This window comes from Syngnathus scovelli, chromosome 7, assembly GCF_024217435.2.
Source record: "Syngnathus scovelli strain Florida chromosome 7, RoL_Ssco_1.2, whole genome shotgun sequence".
NCBI lineage: Eukaryota > Metazoa > Chordata > Actinopteri > Syngnathiformes > Syngnathidae > Syngnathus > Syngnathus scovelli.
In genome coordinates, this window is record NC_090853.1 from 8,726,126 (window position 1) to 8,751,187 (window position 25,062).

Sequence of the window (25,062 nt, forward strand, 5' to 3'; positions counted from 1 at the left end):
GACCAATCACACCAGGGCGGGCCGAGTCCTCCCAACCAGTCGGGGTAGAGGTGGCGCTATAAAAGTTATCATCCAACACCTGGCACACTTGGGCAACCCCTTCATTTGGTGGACAGGATCTGATCCCGGGATCTGTTACCTCTTTCTTTCTCCCTGAGCAGGTAATGAGTCAATCATGGTGTTTAAAATAACAAAATTTGCATTTGTCATTTAGAGAATTGAATGTTCTCAGTCAGTTGGTGGAAATGTGCTGCAAAAATCACACTTGAGGTCATAACGACCGTGTGTCGAGTCCTCAAAGGTCCTCAAGTGAGATTTTGTTTGTGTTTTCTTTTTAGTTTAATACAAAATAATGTCAATTTTAAGATATTTTTATATTTTTGTACTAAATCTTAAATTACTTATTTTGATGCATGAACACAAATAAGTATTAAATTGTAAAACACAATGTAATGCAACCGAGTGGAAAATAGCTTCCCAAATTGGACAATTAAAAAGATAGACAGTATATAATTTAAAGAATTCAATTATTATTATTATTATTTGTATAGTATATCAATACTTGCTGTGTTGTAATATAAAACTATAATTTTCGTAAGAGGAAATACGATAATACCTGCTCATACTTTTGGATTGTAATTTTTGCTGGACCACAGAATAAGAGTCATGTTCTGAGGTTGGACGAGGTGCAACAGATGCAATCGTCCTTTTTAGTGCCCTGGTTGAAGGTACTATAAAGGGGGCGGGGGTGGCAACTTTGAAACTATTAATAATCCTGCCTGACGCAAATGGGGTCTTTTGGTGGGGAGGGGTAAGTGGCACAGCTGAGAAAGACATTGACAGAGTGAGCCTGAGAAACAGATACCTTTGACTTTTAGCAAGCACTTGGTTTCCACTTCTACCTATCAGGGTGGTGACGCAGAAACAGAGAGGGAGGGGGAGAGGTTAGCGAATAATGAGAAGATGTCTCCTCTTTACCCAAAGACTCTTCAACAAAGCGATTGGAGCACTCAAAGAGAACTCAGACAATGCTCAGGGTGCTTCATTCCTTGAAAATAACAAAACCAAATAAAAATCAATAGGTCGTAATTTTGAATATACTTTGTTACAGTCGAAGCAGGAGTCGCAGCCATGGCCAAGAATTGTCACAATGACTACAAGATGAAGTTCTCGGTGGACGATGAGTTCCCCGATTTGTCCCAGCATAATAACCATATGGCCAAGGTAGCATGCACGCACGCACGCACGCACCACACGCACACACACACAAGTCTGTCTGCATGAAATCATTCATTTTTATAACAAATACAGAGTCACGGTTGTCCTCCTTAATGCAGGTGCTGACCAAGGAAATCTATGGTAAGCTGAGGAGCAAGTCCACCCCCAGCGGCTTTACTTTGGATGACGTCACCCAGACCGGAGTGGACAACCCCGGTAAGCAGAGTTCCAAGTTGCAATTTTGACATAAAAAGATGCCACCTAGTACCTTGGAATGCTCCTTCTCAGGCCACCCTTTCATCATGACCGTGGGCTGTGTGGCCGGTGACGAGGAGTCCTATGAGGTCTTCAAGGACCTGCTGGACCCCGTCATCTCCGACCGTCACAATGGATACGGACCCAACGACAAGCACAAGACTGACCTGAACTTCCAGAACCTGAAGGCAAGTTCTTCTTCCAAGACTGTACACAGACTTTGAAAACAAGACAGAAATGTCGAATGAACTCAAAATTCCAGCTAAAGCAACACATTTGTTTGAAATATTAAGTTGTCTCACCAGTTTTCTGAAGCGGAGTCGTGATTGGTTGTGACCTGAGGCCTGGTAACTCTGAAGTCATTTTTAGTCGACAGGAAGTTACGTAATGTCGCCCTAAAATGGATAAAAAGGGTGAATTTTTCCAAAATAAATGACCTTTTTTAGGAAGATTTTTTCTTTACAGTGTGGTTTAGAGAATACATCACCTAATATAAACATAATGATCTGCAAATACAATAGGAAATTGACTCTTTAGAGACTGTAGAACCAAATCCTTTCAAATTATTTTTGGACAAAGTGAAGAGCGGGAATCAAGTGAAATATTTTCTTTACAAAAATATGTTCTATGTGGACCAACTAGTCTAAATGCACCATTCTGACTAATTTGCATTTGTGGAATATTAACATTTTATCAATCAGTTGCTCAGGGCTCAGGTAACAACCAATCATACAGCACTATTTAATTTTTTTTAACTTGACTTTGCCTTAAGCAAGAAAATTGGTCTTACACAAAAAGTGCCTGGTAAGAAGAAATATCTCTGCAGACTTGATTTGAAATATTTCATTTTGGTTAATTTTAGTGTAGAACGGTGGATCAATGATGTGTCTTGCAATTGTTCTTACAGGGCGGAGATGACTTGGACCCCAACTACGTTCTGTCCAGCCGTGTGCGTACCGGCCGTAGCATCAAGGGCTTCACCCTGCCGCCACACAACAGCCGTGGAGAGCGCAGAGCCATCGAGAAGCTGTCCATTGAGGGTGACTAGCTGGACAACCTTTGTCAGAAATTTAAATTAAAATTTGTTTATTTGTTGACAACAGAAAGTCAATTATCTCATTACATATTTGGTTTATTGTAAATTTTAAAAAATCAAGTAAAACATTCATTACTAATATTCTGCTTAAATAATAGCCTCACTAATACATTAATTTCAAGAAGTGACAAAACATGATTATTTTTTATTATAACATTTTACACATTTAATTTTTATTTTGACTAGGTAAGTGGCTAATTCATTATAGTAATACAATTCAGAATGATATTTATTATAAAAATAAACTTTATATTTCATAATCAATGTTTTATTTTAGAAAACATTTTTTAGATTAAATATTGTTAATCAATATGTATGTGATCCAATAAGAATTTATGATTATTTTACAATTAAAATAAAGTATTTTACACAAATATGTAATATTTAGTTACTACAATGAATAAGTGGGTAATTATTTTAATGAAATGATTTCTTGATTTAATTCAGTAATATGAATGATTATTCAAATGAAAAATGTAAGCCCTAATATTGTCCTGCCTCCCCCAGCTCTGGCCAGCCTGGAGGGCGAGTTCAAGGGCAAGTACTACCCCCTGGCCGGCATGACCGATGCCGAGCAGGAGCAGCTGATTGCTGACCACTTCCTGTTTGACAAGCCTGTGTCCCCACTGCTGACATGCGCCGGCATGGCCCGTGACTGGCCCGATGCCAGGGGTATCTGGTAAGGGCATAACAGTCTTCACCAGCTTGAACCGAACAATGACATTATTATTATCATCATTTGAGTTTTCATTTTTGTTTGACCGATTATATAGATCAGTCCATCAAGCGATGGATTGTGAGATGTTGACCAATCTGGTTGTGCAGGCACAACGACAACAAGACTTTCTTGGTGTGGGTGAATGAGGAGGATCACCTGCGTGTCATCTCCATGCAGAAGGGCGGCAACATGAAGGAGGTGTTCAAACGCTTCTGTGTGGGTCTGCAGAAGGTAAGCAAAGAACAAAAAAAAAACAACAAAAAAATTAATCGGTGACAGTGATGAGCCATCAACTTTCTTCTCAGCTCGCGTCAAAGAGATATTCAAGAATAACAAATTAATGACCCAAACGTATTGCGATTGAAACAAAAATTGCTAATTCATTGGTTTGTTAATTGGAATGAAGAGTGGGAGTGAATTTATTGACGGATGGTCATTCCCTCAGATCGAGGAGATTTTCAAGAAGCACAACCACGGATTCATGTGGAACGAGCATCTGGGCTACATCCTCACTTGCCCATCCAATCTGGGTACCGGCCTGCGTGGTGGCGTCCACGTCAAGCTCCCCAAGCTCAGCACGCACCCCAAGTTTGAGGAGATCCTCACCAGACTGCGCCTGCAGAAACGTGGCACAGGTACCCCATTATGCATGACAAAAAATTTACAGGTCATCACCCTTACAAATGATATTTATTTTCCTTGAATTATGTGATTTCTTAAAAAAGTATTATTTCTTCAAATCACTGCAAAAATCTGAAAATTAACTTTTTTTTCCCTTCTCCCATTACTCCAAAAATATTACAACATATATTACAGAAAAATAAAGTTTCAAAAGTTTCTCATTTCAATGGCCATACGCGGGTTTTTGCTGTTGACTGACAGGGTTCCACTGTACATCACTTTTTGAACGTGGTGGTCAACCAAACTTGAGCGTTCTTCCTACCTCCAGGTGGCGTGGACACAGCCTCAGTGGGTGGCACTTTCGACATCTCCAACGCCGACCGTCTTGGCTCCTCCGAGGTGTACCAGGTTCAGCTGGTGGTGGATGGCGTCAAGCTGATGGTGGAGATGGAGAAGAAGCTGGAGAAGGGCGAGTCCATTGACGGCATGATTCCCGCCCAGAAGTAAACAAAAAGACTAACAACCACCACGGTGACCATGACTGTGTTGTTGCTGTTTTTTTATATACGTATATAAATATCAAAACCAAAACAAAGCCTGGTTGTTCTTTGAGAACATTACTATGTTCCTTTTTCTTTATTTTCCCTTTTTCTCCTCTGTAACATCCTGGGATCAATCCTCTCTACTTCTCTGGTTGCGAATTAGAACTGGACAAATAAACAAATGCCCCATTTAAAACAACTTTGTCTTGATTTCTTTTTGGGCTAGCTGTTAGCCACAATCTTAAAATGGAGACTGGCCAATGAGAGCAAAATACACAAAAATACGGTAAAACATTTTCTTAGTGGCCCCTCTATTGAACCAGATAAGATTTTGAAGTTTAGTGTCATTTTTTTGTTACTCCAAACAATTTTCAGAATTTTTAGGTTGTCTTTCCTGCAAAAGTTTTTCCCAATCTATTCCAAAAATAACTTTCCCCATTTTTCTGAGTAAAAACGTTTTTTGTTAATTTTTTTCCTTAAAAATTAAAATAGTCTAAATTCTGCTTGCAGTATACATTTAAAAAGTCCTTAAAAAATACACAAAATATAACTACGTCAACTCCAATGTGAGCAATGTGCTGTTAGCACAAAACATGACACATTTTAGTGTCTAAGGCGCTAGCAAAAGAATAAAGCTCTTGTATTATTTTATGCTAACTTAATGCTAATGTTTTGATATTTGCTAGCCAAAAGTGTGGCAACATGACCAACAAAACCATTACAGCAGTCAGAATGAAAGCTTGCTTTAAGATCCTGATGGCACATTATTTAATCGTGATAAATGGCCAATATTCTGGTTTGCATTTGTTTTTAAGTATCATGCATGTGCTAATGCTAACATTATGATTCAAGGGAGTGAAAAGTATGTTAGCATTATCCCAAAAATATATCACAGCAATCAGACCAGATATTTTATAACAACTTTAGGACAGTGACGGTGTATCATGTCCAACATTTTTTATTTTATTTTTCTAATACTAAATAGGATTTTTGTGCAAATTCCAACACCTTGATGCTAGGCAGCAAAGGTGTTAGTCTTAACCAAAAAATACATTATAAAATACATAAGCTAATCACAACTGCTTGTAGACAATGACGTAATGTCAGGTCCGATGTTTTGGATACTCTTTAATGTGAGACTGCATTTGCAGCTGAATGCTAGGTAGCCAAACATGTGAGCATGAACAATAAATACGCCTCAGAAATTGGAGTGGATGCTTGTTCTCTCCTTTAAGACAATAATAGGAAATCAATTAACAATTTTTAATATATTTTTAACATTAAACAGCATTTGTGTCATAAGTAGCGATAAGTTGTATGATGGGTAGCGAAAAATGTGTGAGCATTAATCAACAAATACATTTGAGAAGTCCAATTAGCCGCTTGCATTAAAACAATGACAAGGTTTTTCATGTAGAAAAAGTCAAATTTATCAACTTTTTAGACTGACTTAAAGGTGTATGATTGTGAACCAACAAATCCATCATGCCGCAGTTTTGGGGGGCGGGGACACTACAGGAAATAGTATTATAACTATAATAGAACTGTGTGGTTGTAACTGTGATGATGAGTGGACCATAACTCACTCTAGAGTGTAGAGGTCAACATCGCTACTTTTTTGCTGTTTGTTTCTCTTTCCTTTTTATCAAAAAAGTTGATAAACGTGACTGTAAATAGCAGCATTTCAGTCGGGAATGAACTCTTATCGGGATGGAATCTTAGCTAATTATAAATGGGTATTAGGACCACACTGAAAGAAAAAAGAAAAACAAGACTACACAACCAGAATAAATTTGGGATCTTCCAAAAGTCTTTTTTGGGGGGATAAAATAGAACACAATCTTGTGATAATAAAACTGTAAATATTCAATAAGAATTTATTATTAATATTATGAGATAAAAATAGAAATTTAACATCATAATCATTCAATGGGAATTCTTTTTTATCTTCACTTCACCTAATAGTAACACGGTACAGGAAAATAAAAAATTCAAGACAAAATTTCATTTAATTCATGAAAAAGAGCATTTTGTCATGAAAATAATGAAATAATGCTCGAAGGTTTGTTGTGTTTTTCATATTTATTTTTGCCCCTAAAACAAAATTGCTTTTCTCTTGAAACAAATCCAACTACAGGTATTCTCCACCTCTAAATAATCAAGATTTTTCAAAAAAACCTTTTTGAAAACAATTTTTTGTTTTTAGACTACTTTTTTTTTAAATAAATTTTTGGGCAGAGAAATAAATTCAGATTGTCATAATTTTTTGGTAAAAATTTGACAACTTTGTAGAACGTGGCTCCTTTTCAATAATTGCTTTTTTCCCATCTGAAAAATACTTAATTTCCTTGAAAAACAAAGACAATGCTAATGAGATTCCTGTTTTCCCTTGAAAAATAAGACTATTCTACTAAAATGATGAGTTTATTCTGGTGGTATTAATCCAGAGTATTTTATTGTTCTTTTGAATGTGGTCTTAACACTCATTGGTAGCTGATCAGTCAAACATGATAAAATAAAGTGTGTGTAATCTTTTTGCTTGTTTTCAGCAGTTCAAGATGGGACACAGGACGAGGGTCTTTGGCGGCATTGCGGCGAGAAGTTTGTGCCCACTTCTTCTTCCCCGCCATCCTAATTTCCCAACTTAGCCCTCAGAGCTCCAGCTCTTTGGACACTTTGGTAGCAATGTCTCTGAAAGCGAGCGGTGCCCCCCAGAGACGCTTGAAGCGCACGCCGGTGCTCTGCGCCGGCCCGCCGGGCAGCTGGCACACTTCTGCCTCGAAGGCCACACGGGCACCGGCCGCTCCGTGTGTGCAGGACAGTAGGAAGGGGCCTGCCAGATGTACCTGGCAGCCGCAGCCTTGGGCCGCCTCCCGTAGAGCCAGGACCACCTCGGCCGGGTCGCGGGGGCTGCGCACCCTCACATCCCAGCCGCATCGGGGGGTCCGGGGCTCTGCCGCTTTTTGATGCCCAGATATATGGCGACTGAACCAAACAGGGTTGGTAAAAAGTGGAGGGCGGATTGTGAATGAAGGTTCGATGAGTCATGAAGTTTGATGGAGTGAAAGCAAAAGGAAAAAAAAAAAAAAATCGATTAACATAACGCATATTTTTATGTCTACAATCTAAAAGCATCCCCCCCCCACACATACGTACATATCCCCAAATTAAGACATTTATTTGCTTTATGCTATATTTCTGACTGTCATTTACTACAGGACATAGTTGAATTGTTTAGCAGCTTTTGTCACAAGCAACACAAGCATCTGCTGAGTCCACTATTTGAGGAAATACATATTGTTCTCTGAATCATTTCTATACACAACAAATATTTGACTTTTCCACATCACGTCTGAAGAGGGTGAAAAAGGAGGTACAATCTATGAAAATAAAGCTTTATTGTATTTATTTTTATTTATTTACTTACGGGTAGGTCTAGCACTAGGAGCAACGAACACAGCTAACTAAGCTAACGTTACCTGCTGCTGCTAGCTTGTGACACTGATGAGAGTAAACACACACAACATTTAGGAAGCAAAAGTGCATTTAAGCTTTGATTCTTATCTGTCTTACAGAAATACATTTGCTAACTTAAAATAGATGGCATGCATTGATGTTAGATAATACTATTGTTGATAACATGTCTTGTTCTTAAAAACAACACAAAAGACCACAGATAGATTGTCCTCGTAAGATTGAAATAAATAAATTCTCGTCTTTAAACTTTTCTTTCTCTAAAATTGTAACTTATTCTCTCCCACAATTTCACCCCCTAAAACGGTCTCTCCCCCTACAGTATGACAATGACAAGAGTGCATGTATTTTTCATTGTTCAAAATTTGGAACTTAAATTAAATTGACTTAAACTTTAAACTTAACTTAAATGACAATCTTTCATGACTCACCTTGTGACCGGAGATCTGCTGATTCTCTCAGGTTCGTCTGTGACCCTCAAGAGGAAAACAAAAGGTGTCCGTTAGAAAACAACCAGGAAAAAAAAAAATACAATAAAATAAAAAAACATGTCTGCTCAAGTTCTACTTCAAGGGCGCACCAATTCAAACACAGAACACGGCCACTCATCCGTCACAGTGATCAGTGGGCAGATGTAAATAGCACAGATGATGAACATGAGGACCATCGTGTCTTCACCCCCCCAAAAAAATTGTATCTGTGTTGGTATTGATCTTATCTTTACCTCACAGAAACTTGTTGTGTAACTTGTTCGCTAACGACAACAACGTGAGGCCAAATAAAGGTGGAGAAGCGTACAGGTGCATAATGGGAGGACAGCAGAGGAAGAAAAAGAAAAGCAGCAGTAGAACAAATCAAAAGTTGTGTAAGATGTTGGTTGGAAAACAGAACACACATTAGTGAGGATGACGTGTGAACAAGATGCCACCCTCTTAAACCACACATGCACCCAAAGTCCTATTCTTTGGCAACTACTCAAACTTGAAAAGTCACCTCTACTTGATTAGCAATTACTAGGAAAAAAAAGTTGAATCATTACAACAGCAATTTCTTTGAACTCATGTTCTGAAAATAAAGTTGATTTTATAAAAGTAAATAATTTGATTAATATTTTTAAAGTCAGAATATTTTGTTGTAAAACAGCATAATTTTACTAGAATTTTGCAGAGAGAGGTTAATTACTAGAAAAAGTTGTATTTTTAAGAATATAATTGTAATGTTATCAGAATTAATATTTTACAGTTACTTGTTTATTCTTCATCTCATCTTATTACAATTTTCCGCTTGTAATTTGAAATTTTTCTATTTCCTGTAAAAACCCAATCTACTGTTTTACCTTGTTTAACCCACAGCCCACATCCATATGACTCTCTGTCTCTCTCCCCTTCTTTTCCCACATTCAATCAATGATATGTGTACAGATGAAAACACATGCGCACACACTCATACACACGCTCATAGACCGACAGTCAGACACAGTAACAATGCAGACGGATAATTGGGTTATTGCTGGTTAGAGCTATCATCAGACACATTTTCGGATTCCAAAATTGAAAGGCTAAATATCAAAACTCTCCAAAAACCGCAGACAACAAAAATACACATTTGTATAACTACAGGATACTCCACCAGTGATATGAACATATAGATAAACACATGGGCGGACACACGGACATGAAGCGAGATACACAGCAGCCAGAAAAGATGGGAAAGGAAGACTTACTAACTGTTTTTGTGGCCTGCGGGAGGTTGCAGCCCGACACGGATTTGTTTGAACTCTGACGCTTAGAAGGGTCAAGAGTGACCCTGGAAGAAGAGGAAGAGGAGGTGTGGAATGACAACAAGAGCAGTGTCAGAGCAAAGAAAGAAAGTGGGAGAGGAGGGGAGGAAAACAACATGGAGGTGAGAGGAAACAAAGCAGAAGATTGAAGAAGAAGACAGGATGGCAGATCGGCAGGTGACTGGCGAGGGGGAAGCAAACGTGGTTAGACAATCAAACAAACACGGAAAAGCAACAACAAGCAGCGGAACGCCACGCGTGGGAAAATAGTTGTCCGCCTCAGAGAAACGACATCACGAGTCATGAGTCTCGAAGTTGCTCAAATGTATTGGACTACAGGGATGCACTTGAATACAGGGAGCGATGTCAAACACCAGTGGGAGTGAACTAAGCTTTAATTAAAGCCTCATTTCCACCAAACCATTCTGTTCAGTTTGACACACATTTTAATGTGAAACCTTCAATGGAATCATTGGTTTTCCACCTAAAATTCCATAAAACTTTTGCCCTCTGTAATTTAATGATTATTTTCAAGGTCCTCTTTCTATGTATTTTTTTACCAACACAAGCAATACATTCATCTGTATTACAAAAAAACAATAGATTTATTCTACAAATATGTTTTGGTTTTATAGGTTAGGCATAGGACTGAAACTGCACAAAATTGAACTGTACTACTTGGTGGAAACAAGGCTGGTACACTATGATGTGATATTTTTACGCAGTTATCGCCACCCTGCTAACACAACCCTGCGCTAGAAACTCAAACCTGACCAGGATTTACCTGGCTTAGAATTGTGGTGGAAACGAGGCTAAGATAGACACCTGAGGCGGACAACTTGTCAAGCTTCACTGAAAAAGAATAAAAGCTGATATGTTAGTAGATGAGCTCTTTATGTATTTGTAGAAGTCATTAACATCAGTCCACAGTAAAAGATCATCCAGCACATTTTAAAATGTCCGTTTTTAGCGTGCTAATCAATTAGCCACAGCGTTAGTCCACAGTCATCAGACGCCTCCTCTTCCCGCCATTTTCTCCCGCGGCTTCTCCGCTTACCTGCGGGTCAACTTGGAGGTGAGCTTGCTGAGAAGGTTGCTGGGGGTGCGTGGGGTTCTGGCACCAGGCAGGGTGCCACCTGTGTCGTGCGACAGTGTGGGCGAAGCCGCCGTCCCGTGTAAGGGCGGCCGGCGGTCTCGGATTTGCCCGCCGTGGAAGGTGCTTCTGGCTGTGGAGCCCCGTGAGAGACGCGAGGAGGTTGTGGAGGTCGAGGAGGCGGAAGAGGCTGACGTGCCTGTGAAGCTGTGGGTAGAGGGAGAGGCTGGGGGCAGCCGGTGGGAAAGGGAACTGGGGTGGGCGGACACGGGAGAAAAAACATTGATTTCCTGAATGGAGATTCGGGAGGACATTTGTCTTCTCATAGAGCACTGACACAAATATGCACCTAACTCCCCAATATTCGCAAAGTAACCTTGGGCGATGGGACACGTGTTGCTTCACCAAATCTAAAGACACATTATCTGTCAATTTGCACAGCTGGGTTTGTTTGTCAGGAGTTAAAAATGTCACAATAATGTGTGTGCGTGGGTGCGTGCATGCACATGTTTACCCCATCAAGCACCATGGCATGGCATCGCATTGACAAAGCCTCAGAGGCAAATGTAGGGGGGGGGAGCTTGGTGATGTGGGCACTGTGCCAGTCTCCACTTTATCACCACAATGCTTCCTCCTACTTTATTATGTGCCCGCTTTCACTTTATGACTCTTGCTTCACTGAGCAATGATTCCTTGCTTTTCTAGAAAACAGGGGAAACAGCCAGAGAACTGAAAATGGAACTTGCATCCATTCAGTTAAACTGGAGCTTATCCTAGGTTGGCAGTAAATGTTAGGGCATATTTTAAAACAAACAAAGCATTACCAGTATACTTACATTTACAGCCATGGACAATTCAGCATCTTCAATTAACCTCATCTGATGCTTGGCAAATGAACTCACTGGACTGAGCGCCAACAAATCATAGAGCACATACGTACGTATACTAGACATCACCCTCACAATTTAGAGACTTTAATGTTCCTAATGTGCCAACCGCAGTGGAAAAATGTGGAAGGAACAGCAAGAGGTGACTGACACTCTCAGCAGCACAAGGCCATCTGTTACAACAAAACACAGCTCATACGGGCTACATAAACACGCACATGCACGCACTTGTGCAGTTATAACTCTTAATCTACTCCAAACGCGAAACAAATCTCTTGTGAAATGATATCCGCCCAGTCATTCTCGACCTGTACTTAAATCATATTATTTGGGCATTTGAATAGTCAGATAGGAGAGGAGATGCCTCATCATAAAACATACATCATAATGTATATTTAAAGTTAGAAGTGCTTCTCACCTGTTCTCTTTGCCGTTTTGCAACAACGACTGTCTGTCTGCGCTGCACACGTACGTATTCCTTCGCGTCATGCCACTAGCAGAGACATTATTCTGGAGAAACAGGAGGAAAAAAAGTCATCAATGGCTGGCAATAAGAACTATGTCCAATTCAGCAGAGGTGGGATTAAGTGTTGCAAGTCATATCATATAATCTTAATCTGGTTGCTGGTTGAGTTCACCAAAATCTGCCACGTTAATCTTAAAAAAAAAAAATAAAAAAAAAAAATAAGTGAATTGTGTTGCACCTGGAGCAAATTGTATTGTCTCATATCACACTGCAGCATAATTAGGGTAAATTGCATAATTAGAATGTATTGAATCCTAATTTGAGTAAATTGTATCATAACTGTAGCAAATCATTTGGGATTTGAAGTGAATCGTATAGTGGCGTGAATTGACTTTATGCATGCACCATCTTTGGATTTGAGCCATGAACACATGCTAACTTTCTAACACATAGCAAAAACGACAACAACATCAAACCCTTAAAGGTATACTCGCGGTCTTGTTACCGTAAATGACATATCACCTTTCTAATTGCTCAATTGCTTTCATTGCTTATCCAAGTGTCGGCAAAGCAATCAAAGCATCTCTACTGTAACATTATAAACACATAAAATAGTTCATCTAAGGTTAATCTGTCTTCTGTTTTAGTTCCCCAAAATCTGCCACATGGACTCAGTGTAAAATTTAAATATTTAAACACTGTTTTACGACCGTACCGTGGTGGAGTTGGCCTCCTTCCGTCTGTCAGGTATCTCGGCTTTGTTGGGATTGTGAGCAGAGCTGACCATCGGACTGGAGGGTGTCGGGATGCTCCGAGAACTGACGGTACTGTTGCTGGGCTTGCGGACTGACAGCCTTTCCTCCTTTAGCCCAGATGCTTCTCCCACCCCGCTTGGGCTGCGCTTGGGATGCGCCGACCCAGGAGCTGCCGGAGCACCTACGAGAGACAAGAGATGCAAGCAGATGAAGACCACTTGGAAACTGCATGGATGTGATGTCAAAAAGTCATACAGAAGTCAGAGTGTCGTCTCTGGCGCTGATAGGTGGAGACGCTGCGTTGTGGCTTGTGGGCTGAAGAGGAGGACGAAGCACCAGAAGAGGAAGTAGAGTGTTTGCTGGTACCGTTGGCGATGGTACCGGTCCTGGCGCGAGCCAGGCTGAGACTGCTGGCTGATCGGGACACTGTGCTTTCGGCCTGAGACAACAGAGTGACGGCAATGAAATTTTGTAGGAGGCTTGTATTGGAAGTGTAAACAGACCAAATTGCATTGTAATTGAAGTGATTTTGATTCACCCCAATTATGACAATGCAATTCAATCCAATTATAATGTAGTAGGGTACGATTTATGCCAACAACGATATGTTGCGATAAAAACACAAATGGCTGTGATTTTGTAAGAGACAATTTGATTGGATGCAATTACAATAAAATACACTCTAATTATAATGTGATTCACTCCATTTCTAATGTGACATGTGATTATGATACAATTTAATTCACTCCACTCAATCGCATCTTGATTAACTATATCATACTAAAATTTGAGTGTATCATACAGATGTACGCTCAAACCACTATGCCACACTCACCTCGTTCTTTCGTGCCAGCAGGAAGTACGTGGCCGTCACCTCATTGTACTTGTGACTGACCAGAGAATCTCGGATCTCCTCTCTGGTGAAACCCATCCCCACCATCACATCTGCAACACCAAGTGTCCAAGTTTCAAGGGTCCTTCTTTTCGGAGTGGGAGGTGTTGTTCTTAACTTACCAATGCGGACGGTGTCGTTGAAGTCCTCCTCGGGCTCTTTGTGAGGTTTCAGCTCTTCTCCTTCATAGCTCACATTCAACCACTTGTCTTTCATGATTTGCTGGTAAAGTGAAGCCAGAAAAATAAGTATTTAATGCATTTATTACATCTTGTCATATTTACAATATAGGGCTGGTCTATATGCCCTGGTTTGTTGAAAGAAAAAAAAAAATTCTAAAGATTTTAATGAGGCCAAAAGTGGCAACAGCGAATGTGTTTATTTGTAAAGTAGCAGTGTTTGCAGAATATATTGTTAATGTGAGCTGTGCACATAAACAGTGATGTGCTTTGAACAACAGAAGACATTAACATAAAACAATAAATCACACTAACAGACTCGAATTAATGGTTACCTCCAATGAACAGCGCTTAGTCGGGTTGAGGACCAGGAAGCGGCGCAAGATTCCTTCGCAGTCTGTGGACATGTAGAAGGGCACACGGTATTTGCCTCTCAGGACACGCTCACGCAACTCCTGAATGGAACACAAATTCTGATAAGTTTCAACCAGAGACAAATATGCTTGAGAAAAAAAACAATAAGGTAGGTTTGCTCACCTTTAGGTTTTGGCCGTCAAAGGGCAGCGAGCCGCTGACCAGGGTGTAGAGGATGACGCCCAGGCTCCAGATGTCCACCTCGGGACCATCGTATTTCTTGCCTTGGAAAAGTTCGGGCGCGGCGTAGGGCGGCGAGCCGCAGAAGGTGTCCAGTTTGCTGCCAGCCATAAACTCGTTGCTGAAGCCAAAGTCAGCGATTTTGATGTTGGAGTTGGCGTCCAAGAGCAGATTCTCCGCCTTAGATGGTGGAGCACAACACATGATGTCAAAGTAGTACGTTTATATTCAAGTGACCTCCCAAGAGGTTTTCATATATGAAATAGCTAATAAATGTGCAAAGACAGGGGTGGGAAAAGTTTGGCCGTGGCCACAAAGCATTTACAGTACATATACTTCATTGCATTTTCACCAAAAATTGGTTATTCGGGGTATATTTGTTTATATGTATAATAAAATAATTGGTTTATTGATATATTGTACATCAATTTTGAAATAATTACAATTATATACACAGTTAATAGTATTTTTTAAAACCGTATTAATGAACTGTATCTATTGATTCATTTACATTTATAAAAAAGCTATTGGTTTATTGATTTATTGTAATACATGTTTAAAACGACAATTACTTTACAACCTTAAAATTTTTTTAGTTATGCATTTTTAATTGTATTAAATAAACTAATTAATTAACTCTGGCTGGCAACCAGTTCCGTCTACTGCCCGAAGTCAGTTGGCATAGGGTCAAGCATGCCCGCAACCCTCGTGAGGACAGGCGGTTCAGAAAATGGATGGAAACTGATTAACTCTAAGAACACATTGGTTCCTTCATCAACAACGGGAGAAAAACTGAATTACCATTTAATCCACAATATGTTCCAGATGTGACAATATCTTTAATGCTCAATTAGTCAATGATGAAATCCAACTACTTTTGCCACATAAATTGTGTCCATAAATTATAAATACACTCTGCTGTGCGCTCACCTTCAAGTCTCTGTGAACAATGTTCTTCTGATGGCAATAGTGCACTGCTGACACAATCTGTGGAAAGACAATAAAACATGCTTCATGTACAGTGGACAATGTACAATAGAGAATTTCACTGCCGCTGTTTATTTTATTCTGCAGTGGACCACAGTGGAAATGTCAGTGGTGCTTTTGCGTCACACTCTGCTAAATTACAGCTCATTTTTGCAGGCTTACATGCCAACTCCACCAACTTTTTACTGTGTATGATGCAAATTCATCTTCTTCTTTTTTCAATTGATCACAAAAATAAGTAAGTCGAAGTTAGAACCGACCTGTCGGAACTTGCCGCGGGCTTCTTTCTCCTTCATGCGGCCATGAGCCACGAGGTAGTCAAACACCTCCCCTGTGAGTAATGATGACAAGACTGAATACAAGCAGTTTCAAACAAGAGTAAAGTAATAAATACTGCAGAATCAAACCAGCTCACAAACAAGAACAAGGCTGGAGAAGTAGGGTCTCTTTTTGTTGTCCTTTTAAAGTTGACTAGTTGTAATCAACAAACTAAATGAATTGCTGCAGCAAACTGTTATCCGTTAACACCACCCTTCACAAAACAAAAGATTGCCTTTTTAATTTGGACTCAAAGTCATCTTGGATAGATTCCAGCTCATCAAATGGGTGGCTGGATTGTTAAATTGCTTGTCACTTTTTAGGCTTGAGGCTAACAAGTAGCCACTTTGAGCCTCATGCCTCGTCACCATGGCAACAAAAGCCATACTTGGGGGTTTGAAAAAGAAAAATAAGTGAGGGGAAAATTGCCTAATTTGGCTGTTTCCTTTATGTTTTTAATTCAGTAATACACCAAAGCACACTTTATCTTTCCAAGCTCCAACAAGTCCAAGTTAACAGCTGGAATTTATGTAAATAAACATCCATCTGGCGGAAAAAAGTAAGGCAACTGAAGGTGAGTCATTAACTTTAACATACAGTACGATAATTATTATTTACCAAAAGAAAAAGAAAAGAACAGGGAGTCACAAGTCCACTCCAGTTTGTGATGTAAACCTCTTTATTATGTGAGTAGATTAACACTGGCTGCTCTGTAAATTCATGTGGTGTTGAGTTTGTGTGCATTGGTCTCCCATTTTGTGTGCAAGCTCCTTGTTAGGTAGTAGTAGCAGGAACAGGAGAGCAGCACACGGATAAAAGAAGAAAGGTTAACTGAAGCGTTCAAATTGGAAAGGTTTTCACTTCATTGTGTGGTCATGCTGAATTATCCTGTGGCGTCCAGCGTGTTAAAATCGATTATCCTATGAGGTGTGTGGATTATCCTAAGCGAGTAAACTATAGTGAGGAGTGTACTATGATAAATTATTCTGTGGAGTGTGATATTTTAAGTGTGAATTTTTTTTCTCCATCCAGTGCCAGCTCCTCAAAAAGCAGCCCGGCCGACCATCGTAAATGTTAAATGTGTTCAATATTTATGATTGAAAACTTTCTGTGGTCAAATGCAAGGTGGGCCAAAATGGCGCTGTTGCCCAAACATAATAAGAGGAGCATTTTCTAAGTTGTCGTGATATTTCATATAACACATCCCTCAAGTCATTTACCAAAAGAAAAATAACTGGTTGCCAAACAAGGTCAGAGTGCAGCTTCTTTTATTTCTTGTTCCTCTGCTCCTCTTTCCTCAGACTAGATGCCCTGTGGCAATGTGCTGCCTCTCACAGTTCAGTGCTATGAAATACAGGCTAATGTGTGTGGTGTGCTGTGACTCAGAAGAGCAGTAAAAATACACAGTATGACATTTTTTTTCCTTCTCTCACACTTTAAAAATCAATAAGCTGTTAAAACGTATGTATGTGTGATTCTCGCTTAAGTGCATTGGCATCACTCACCTCCACTGGCGTACTCCATAATCAGGTATAGTGTCTTCTCCGTCTCGATGACCTCAAAAAGCTGGACTGTAATACACAATTAGAAAAGGTCACACTAAATAAAGGATATCAATAAGCCCAATAGACAAACTCAGGGATAATTCACCTATGTTGGGATGGTTGAGGGTTTTCATGATGCGTACCTCACGAAAAAGCTGCAAAAAGGAGAGAAAATATCATCCATGTGACTCATATTCATAAATAGACAGTCTTTGGTGGCCCACAGGGGAGTGTGACAGAGGTACAAGTGAGCAGTAGGCCTCCTGCCTTTGATGAGTGTGCTACACCCCACCCACCCCTTAATCCATCCATTACAGTGCTCTCGACATTGCTGTCTCATCCTGCAACACTGCCCCGCCCTTCTGCCTCATTATAATAATGCATTTTGCAGGCTGTGTTCAAGGCGTGCTGAAAATAAAATTCCTTGATTCGTGCAGGAGAAACAAACGTGATGACAAGGCTACATTTTAAGACCTGCTCGATGATGGTGATGCTCACAAGGATTGGTAATTAGTGGCATAGTGAGACATACTAGAGGGGGTTGTTGTTACTGGAAACTGAATGTGGAATGTATGATGATGGAAAGGCACAGTGCGTCCTGAAAGTATCCGCAGCGTTTCAACATTTCCGTTTTTTTATTGCATTACATGACAGCCTTATTTCGAATTGGTGTCAATTCATTTATGTGAACACATTTGGAAGCGTAATTTTAGTTTTAATATGTGAGCAAACATTTTAAAATATTTTTCACATTGTGATTACATAGGGTTTTATGTGCAGAATTTTCAGGGGGAAAAAGTATTTATAAAATCTAAAAAAAACTAACACAAGAGAGAATAATGTCCACATTTTTTTCCATTTGTATACATATATTAATATAATAATTACAAAGTAAAGAAAAAAAAATTCAAACGTCATCATTGTCTTGTGTCAATTTAATCCTTCTTGGAATTAGGCTGGAACAAACAAAATGTTTAAAAAGTGATTTTCCAAATGCACTGTAAATAACATTTCCATCTAATTTGCTTGTGGTCATGCATCATTGAACCAAATCCAGTTGTACTTGATTTAACTTTACACTGCTTCCACACACGAATGACTCAAACCTGCATTGTCTATTGTTAGTAATCACAGGAAAGCACATGGCTATTGTCAAAGTCTTATTTCTGCAGCTTGTTGCAGACAGCATGATACTTGTCAAGGTGACTGCTTATGGCACAACAGGCAGCACAAGTGAGCGATACGTGTGAAAATACTTTTGGCCTGAAAGTAGACATTAGCGCAGAGGGTGCCAAACTCTGGCCCACGAGCAAAAATTGGCCCACAGTGTAATTATAACTGGCCCACAAAGACAAATAGTGCATCGACTTGTCATTCTTTAATTTTATTAGTTACAATTATTTCAATCTAATTAAATGAATACACTGATGCACATGTATGTACATATATAATAAATGTAAGCGTAAAATAATTATTTTGAATAAAACCATTCATTTTAATAAGTGTCTTATTTATGAATATATACAGTAAGTATAAATCATTTCCACGGTAAAACAAAACTATTGTTATATGTGCATGCAAAATATTTTATTAAGGGAATTCATTCTCATTTTAAAATTGTATTTTAAACATAAATATTTCAATTAAATAAACAATAAATAGTTGAAATGAAATGTGTACATTTCAAATGTTTATTCTACAAATATTTTAAAACGCATTATGTACACCAAACAATCAACCAATTATTTAAAAAAAAACTACCTGCTAAATCACTGCAACCTTTCGAGACTTTTGATAATACAAACGCTCTGTTGGTCAGATTATAGAACAGAGTGAGCTGAGTATGCAGTTATCTATGTGTGTCTTTTGGTTCCAATGTTATTTTCAACAATAACCAGCTGTCGAGACAGCCCTTTATCTCACCTCTGTTAGGGTTCTAATAAAAAAAAAAAAATGGTGTTGTTGTTGGGGGTGGAGGTTCTTAGGTCAAATCCCCAATTACAATGGCCTTTAAGCAAAACGGTGACATGGAAACAAAGCGAAAAAAATACAACTACAACTAATAAATAGAAGTGAACAGAAAGAAGCTTTACTTCCTTATTTCCTCATTGCAACATCACACTTTTCTCAATTCGTGTGACTCAGAGGAGACACTTGGCCTCGTTGAACAGGTCGAAAGTCTCTAGACATCAACTGACGCCTGCATCAAAATATTCTACAGCACTCCCTAAATGATGTCATAGTAACCAAATAGCATGAAGCTGTAATCTGGTGTGAATTTAGTGTAAATAAATTTTTTAATACAAACAATATATCTTATTGCAATTACCATGACCAAAATAATCCCGGATATTAATATGAAGACAACAGAATGATTTTGAATACAGTTTAAAAAAATAAAAATAAACTAGGTACTTTATGCACTGTTTAAACATTTGAAATTGTAAACAGTGGAACAAAAATGAATTTTCATGCATGCAAGCCCCCCGAAAAAATAACATGGTTTTCACAGCAACTAAAAATAGTCAGTTGTGCCCTTAATTTATTTTATAATATTAGCCTCCAGTGATTCAACACAAATTAGGTGTGTCATAACAGGACGCACTAGTATAGTGAAGCATAGTGTTAGTTTCACGTATATTTTGAGGGTTGTTGGCAAGTTTGAGGAAATGGTGTCCTGAAGGCACTTTTACCCATCAACATAAAATTGTGTTAATATATTTAGCAAAGCTGTAGACACAAGAGGGCCCATGGACCCAAATGCCATTTTGGTTTCAATTACTCACTTTGGGCAAACCCCTCCCACGGAATAGGCGTCATCGCAAGTTAGCTGAAGTCAGCTAATGTGGATGGACCATGTATAAGTTTCATGATCTTTTCAAGGATTCACCCCCGTCAGATTAGAACGCCATCATAAACCGAGGACCACAGTAGCTGTTTGAAATTTTATCACATATGATGGGTAAACCAGCAGCTGCGTGTACAGCCGGTGTTGCGGCCCTCAAGGGGATTAATACCGACATTGTCACGGCAACCGTGACGCGGCATGACCGTTGTCATGGCAGCTGGCCAGTATGTGAAATAAATTATCCAGTCAGGGTTTCAACGAGCAAAGCGGGATGGAAAAGTTAGAGAAATGTAAACCTCATTCATCTCGGCTCCTGATTGATGGGATGTGGAAAATGTAAAGTGGAGGTGACAGGCTCATCCCCTTAATTCCACTTAAAGTACTCAGATGCTCCACTTTCTTAATTTGATTATACTCTCTTATGTCATTTAGTCCATACATGTTCAATCTCAGTTGTCCTCATCAGGGTCATGTTTGTTTGTGCTAAAGCGTCGGGCTGTTCGAATATGGAAAAAATATTAATCATTATTATTTTGGTAATAAGTGAAATCGCAATTATTCAAACGACTATTTTTTGGTATGAAGCAGGAAAATGTTTAATTGTAAAAAATACTAAGTCAATTTAATTTATGTAAGTATCAAAAAAACTTTGAATGATTATTTATTTTATTCTACTGTATTTTCCAGACTATAAGTCTAATTTTTTTTCAGAGTTTGGCCGGGGGTGCGACTTGTACACTGGAGCGATGGTAAACTTGTTGGCATGATATCTACGCTATAGTTATCTGAATAACTCTTAATGTTATGTTAACATACCGGGCACGTTCTCAGTTTGTTGTTTATGTGTCATGTAACGTTAGCATACCGTACAATTATTCAGACTGTTGTTGCGTCTATTGCATTTTTATTTTAAATTGCCTTTCAAGATGACATGTCTGTTCTTGGTGATGGATTTTATCAAATAAATGTCCCCCAAAAATGCGACTTATACTCCAGTGTGACTTTGTTTATGTCTTTTCCTTTTATTATGCATTTTATGGCTGGTGCGACTTGTACTCTGGAGTGATTTATAAAAATACAGTAATTACTTTTGTATAAGGATGCCAATCTAATCGTGGTGTAATATTCGTAATCATAACTGAATTTTGTTTAATTGCAGAGCCATACTAGAGCGTATCCCAAGTGACTTTTGGTGAGAGGTTTGGTACGCCCTGGAATGGTCGCAGCTGGTGGCAGGGCTCATAGACAAACAAACATTCAGACATGAACAATTTACAGTCTTCAATCAACTGACACTGGCATTTGAACTGGTCGCCAGCCAATCACATCACAAATTGACAAGCAACCATTCACATTTAAATTCCCACCTATGGACCTATAGATGAGTGCTGATGAGATGGCCAGTTTGTTATTGTTGTGTTCAATGGTGCTTGTGGGAAAAGCTGCTCTCAGGCTGTCTGCCCACTTATCTCCATATTCACCATACACAACCACAACAAAGCACGCTGGGCCAACAATATGACACAATAGCAATGCATATAATTGCATTACACATGCAGACAAAAGATGGAGAGACGACCAAGTTCACATAGTCTGTCTTCTCTCTATCTTGTCTTTCTCCTGTCTCGTGCCAAGGCCCCACAACTCCGCAACCCGGCCTTTTGTTCGCCTGTCTGGAATTCAGCTCCCGGTTTAGGGGCCAGCACAGGGAGTCTAAAAGGAAAAAAAAAGAAGCTTCCCAGCATTGCTCAATGACGGTTCAAAAACAGACTCCAAACACTTTATCAGTGTCACTATCAGTATGAGGAAACCGAAGGGTACATTTACATCACAACAATCTACTGAAAAGTTGCAACCGCAATTGTGCAATTGTCCAGATACAAGAAAATGATATGCATTGCTTGCATATGTGAAATTTAAAAACAACAAAAGATGCTGGTGGTTAATCCTTGCAAAGAGAAAAAGTCTAGTGTTTTGGTAGGGTGTTGAAGGGCTGAACAATTTATCAAATTCAAATCAACATCACAGTGTAGTAGAATGTAGTAATTTTCAAAACCCAAAGGCTGCAATTTTGGAAGATTTTTTTTTTCTCTATATAGTGATAGATTCAGTATTAAAGAAAAGACGTCCAAATGTTTACATGTCATTTAATGAAGCATGAAACATTGAAGTGATGAAGCCACAAACATTTTGGATTTATAGTTTTAGTGTGATTTATAAATTACTGACTTTGGTTGACGCTACACTTGTTTGGTAGAATTTTGTGAAGTTATCATAGTAAATGCTTAAAAGACTGCAAGTCAAAATATTCCATTCGTGAACATCTGTATTTGCAGTATATAAACCGTCTTTCTAATTGATTCATGGTTCATCTGCTTTTTTAAGTGTAAGCGTAACCTATAGGACCAAAACTATACTATAATAAATCTGATATTGTTCTTTGTAATACAGATTTCTTTTTTCCTTCTGATTGTTGGAAAAAATACATAAGAGGTCAAATTGCAATATTGAGGGGAAAAAAAGCAATTAGATAATTTTTCTGAATGGCTTGGTGTTGCCTTTATGAAACAGGGACCCAAAAATCATACAACACGAAAAAGCTTCACATTTGTTCTTTCACATGGTACCAGGTACCTAAAATGAAGTAAAAAGGCTGTCATACCTATAACAGGCCAGTAGTTGTTGATGGTGAAATGCCTATTTTCCTTCGCTTAAATTAAAAATCTTGCAGATAATTTGCACTACTGTTCGCATTTTCACAGTAGAAACCAGCTTGATTGGTATCTAGGCCAGGTGGGAGCCAGCGTTGCATGGGGAGGACCAGACACTGCCAATACGTGGGTGTTATCAACACTTGCGAGCTAACCAGCAGACATCTCATCAATAGTCCCGCTCTGTGCGTGTGTGTGTTTGTGTGTAATGGCTTATGGATCGTTTTGTTGGGACGGTGATGATGAAGTCAACTGATAATCAGACAATGGCTACGATTGTTTTTCGTACAAAGAGCAATGTGTACCGAGTGTGAGAAAATACCATCACCAAGGTTTTTAAACAGTAGAGGCTAAGAGAAGCACCAAAATTCTCATGTTTCATGACAGGGTAGAAGAAAAAATGAATGATCCACATACATGGAGATAAAATGATCGTACACTGGCACCTTGAGCAATTTAAACTTTCGCCAGTGAGGCCGCCTTTACCATCCATACAGGAAATGCTGAATCAGAAATCAATAATGGACTGTGACTCTCAATCCTCCGGAACAAAACATGAAAAGCACAGAATCAATACAATACAGTGCTTCTTATTACCTCCCTCAAGGAGATGACTGCTTGATTTGCAGTCTGGTTGGTTTGTCTGCAAGCAGACTCTGAAAGTAACAAAACGTATGATCTGGACTAACAACAATATTTTATGAGGGCCACTGCTGAAATGAGGAACAGTGCTGCCTTGGTGGAAGCCTGCTCTCATAAACAAACTTAATATACGAGGTCAGACCACCAATAAAACAGATAGCCCCCTTGTTTGAGATCACGAGTCTACAGCGAATCCCTGCGGTTCACGAGATATAACCTACTGTGAATAGTGAAACTTAGAAAGCAATTGACACTCAACCCCCCCCAAAAACATTAGTACAGCATTTGCAGACTGGAGAGGCCTAACTAAAATAAACCTCATCTCCTCACTTCAATATAAGTTCCTGATGCCCTTAAAACACTGATAATACACATTTAGACATGAATAAAACAAATACATAACAAATAAAATAAATACAAAGATAGACATGAATCATATAAAGAAAGATACAATTATAATTAAATGAATAAATACAAATTAAATGCAAACTATAAATACTAGAAAAACAGAACTACAAATATTTAAATAAAAAAATATACGTATATATACAACATAAATAGTAATAATGATTTGAACATTTTCTATTACGCGTAATGGGCATTAAATGATCAAATAAAATTCACTCACCTTCTGTAGGCTCGAAGGGTTGAGTTGTGTTTTATCAATTATTTTTATTGCAACCTAAACAGCAAACAAAAGCAAAATATGTCAATGACCATTAAAAAAACATAGGAGGTTCCATCAAGACAGCGAATAAACAAGCTATCGTTGTTTTGGTGAGGAAAACAAAAACAAAAATTGAACAGCCTACCGCAAATCGTCTTCATTTATTCATTAAATAAAATGAAAATACGTTGTCTCACTTGAAATGTACATAGAAAAAGATACAGACATCATTTCGGAACTGGTAACTTGGACCTGCTGTGAAAATTCTGCCTTGAATGTAAAGTCTTTAACAAAAAAAAAAAAAAAAAACATACCTCTTTGCCAGTTAGGATGTGTCGCGCCAGTTTGACCTTGGCGAAGTTGCCCTTGCCGATGGTCTTGAGCAGCCGGTAGTTTCCGATGTGCGGCTGTTCATCTGAGCACAGCGCGATGGAGTTGCGACATCGGGCACCCAGCGAGCGGCTGGACCAACCTGGACCCTTGTCCGAGCGGCTGTTGGACAGCGAGGTGTGCTGAGGAGACAACAGGCAAACACTTAGCATCAGGAAAGGGCAAACATCAGCAAATTATTCAGAGCATCTGCAAACTATTCACAGTGATCGAAATTTTACAAATTTTCATGTGTATGCCTTTATTTTAAATTTGATTCCATTCATTTTCTCTTGTCAAAATTTTACACAAAACACCCCATTAAGATTATTGGGGAGGGGAGGTATATATTTTTTAAATTTTCGCTAATTTATCCAAAATAAAAAAAAGGGAAAAATGTGAATTC

The 25,062-nt window shown here is 38.9% G+C and overlaps 2 protein-coding genes across 8 annotated transcripts in view; one reads left to right on the forward strand and one right to left on the reverse strand.

Moving 5' to 3' along the window:
* On the forward strand, positions 1–4,649 carry ckmb (creatine kinase, muscle b). The gene is made up of 9 exons (XM_049724693.1): positions 1–161; positions 1,112–1,224; positions 1,338–1,434; positions 1,507–1,661; positions 2,381–2,513; positions 3,077–3,248; positions 3,395–3,518; positions 3,733–3,922; positions 4,237–4,649. Exons 2-9 carry the CDS (start codon positions 1,132–1,134, stop codon positions 4,413–4,415), a joined length of 1,143 nt encoding a protein of 380 aa, XP_049580650.1. The 5' UTR covers positions 1–161; positions 1,112–1,131; the 3' UTR covers positions 4,416–4,649.
* mark4b (MAP/microtubule affinity-regulating kinase 4b) overlaps positions 3,781–25,062 on the reverse strand; it is a 25,611-nt gene continuing 4,329 nt past the window's right edge. The window contains exons 2-19 of one of the 7 annotated variants that reach the window (XM_049724683.2): positions 24,602–24,799; positions 24,249–24,302; positions 17,526–17,574; positions 17,381–17,446; positions 15,818–15,888; positions 15,501–15,557; positions 14,514–14,750; positions 14,312–14,431; positions 13,920–14,019; positions 13,741–13,850; positions 13,161–13,344; positions 12,866–13,086; positions 12,103–12,194; positions 10,762–11,049; positions 9,648–9,730; positions 8,356–8,400; positions 7,930–7,951; positions 3,781–7,435 (exon numbers count right to left, since the gene is read on the reverse strand). In XM_049724683.2, coding sequence (XP_049580640.1) covers positions 7,102–7,435; positions 7,930–7,951; positions 8,356–8,400; positions 9,648–9,730; positions 10,762–11,049; positions 12,103–12,194; positions 12,866–13,086; positions 13,161–13,344; positions 13,741–13,850; positions 13,920–14,019; positions 14,312–14,431; positions 14,514–14,750; positions 15,501–15,557; positions 15,818–15,888; positions 17,381–17,446; positions 17,526–17,574; positions 24,249–24,302; positions 24,602–24,799 — 2,331 coding nt within the window. In that variant the 3' untranslated portion in view covers positions 3,781–7,101. The remainder of the gene's footprint in view (positions 7,436–7,929; positions 7,952–8,355; positions 8,401–9,647; positions 9,731–10,761; positions 11,050–12,102; positions 12,195–12,865; positions 13,087–13,160; positions 13,345–13,740; positions 13,851–13,919; positions 14,020–14,311; positions 14,432–14,513; positions 14,751–15,500; positions 15,558–15,817; positions 15,889–17,380; positions 17,447–17,525; positions 17,575–24,248; positions 24,303–24,601; positions 24,800–25,062) is intronic. The other 6 variants (XM_049724687.2, XM_049724684.2, XM_049724686.2 and 3 more) reach the window with 6 other exon arrangements.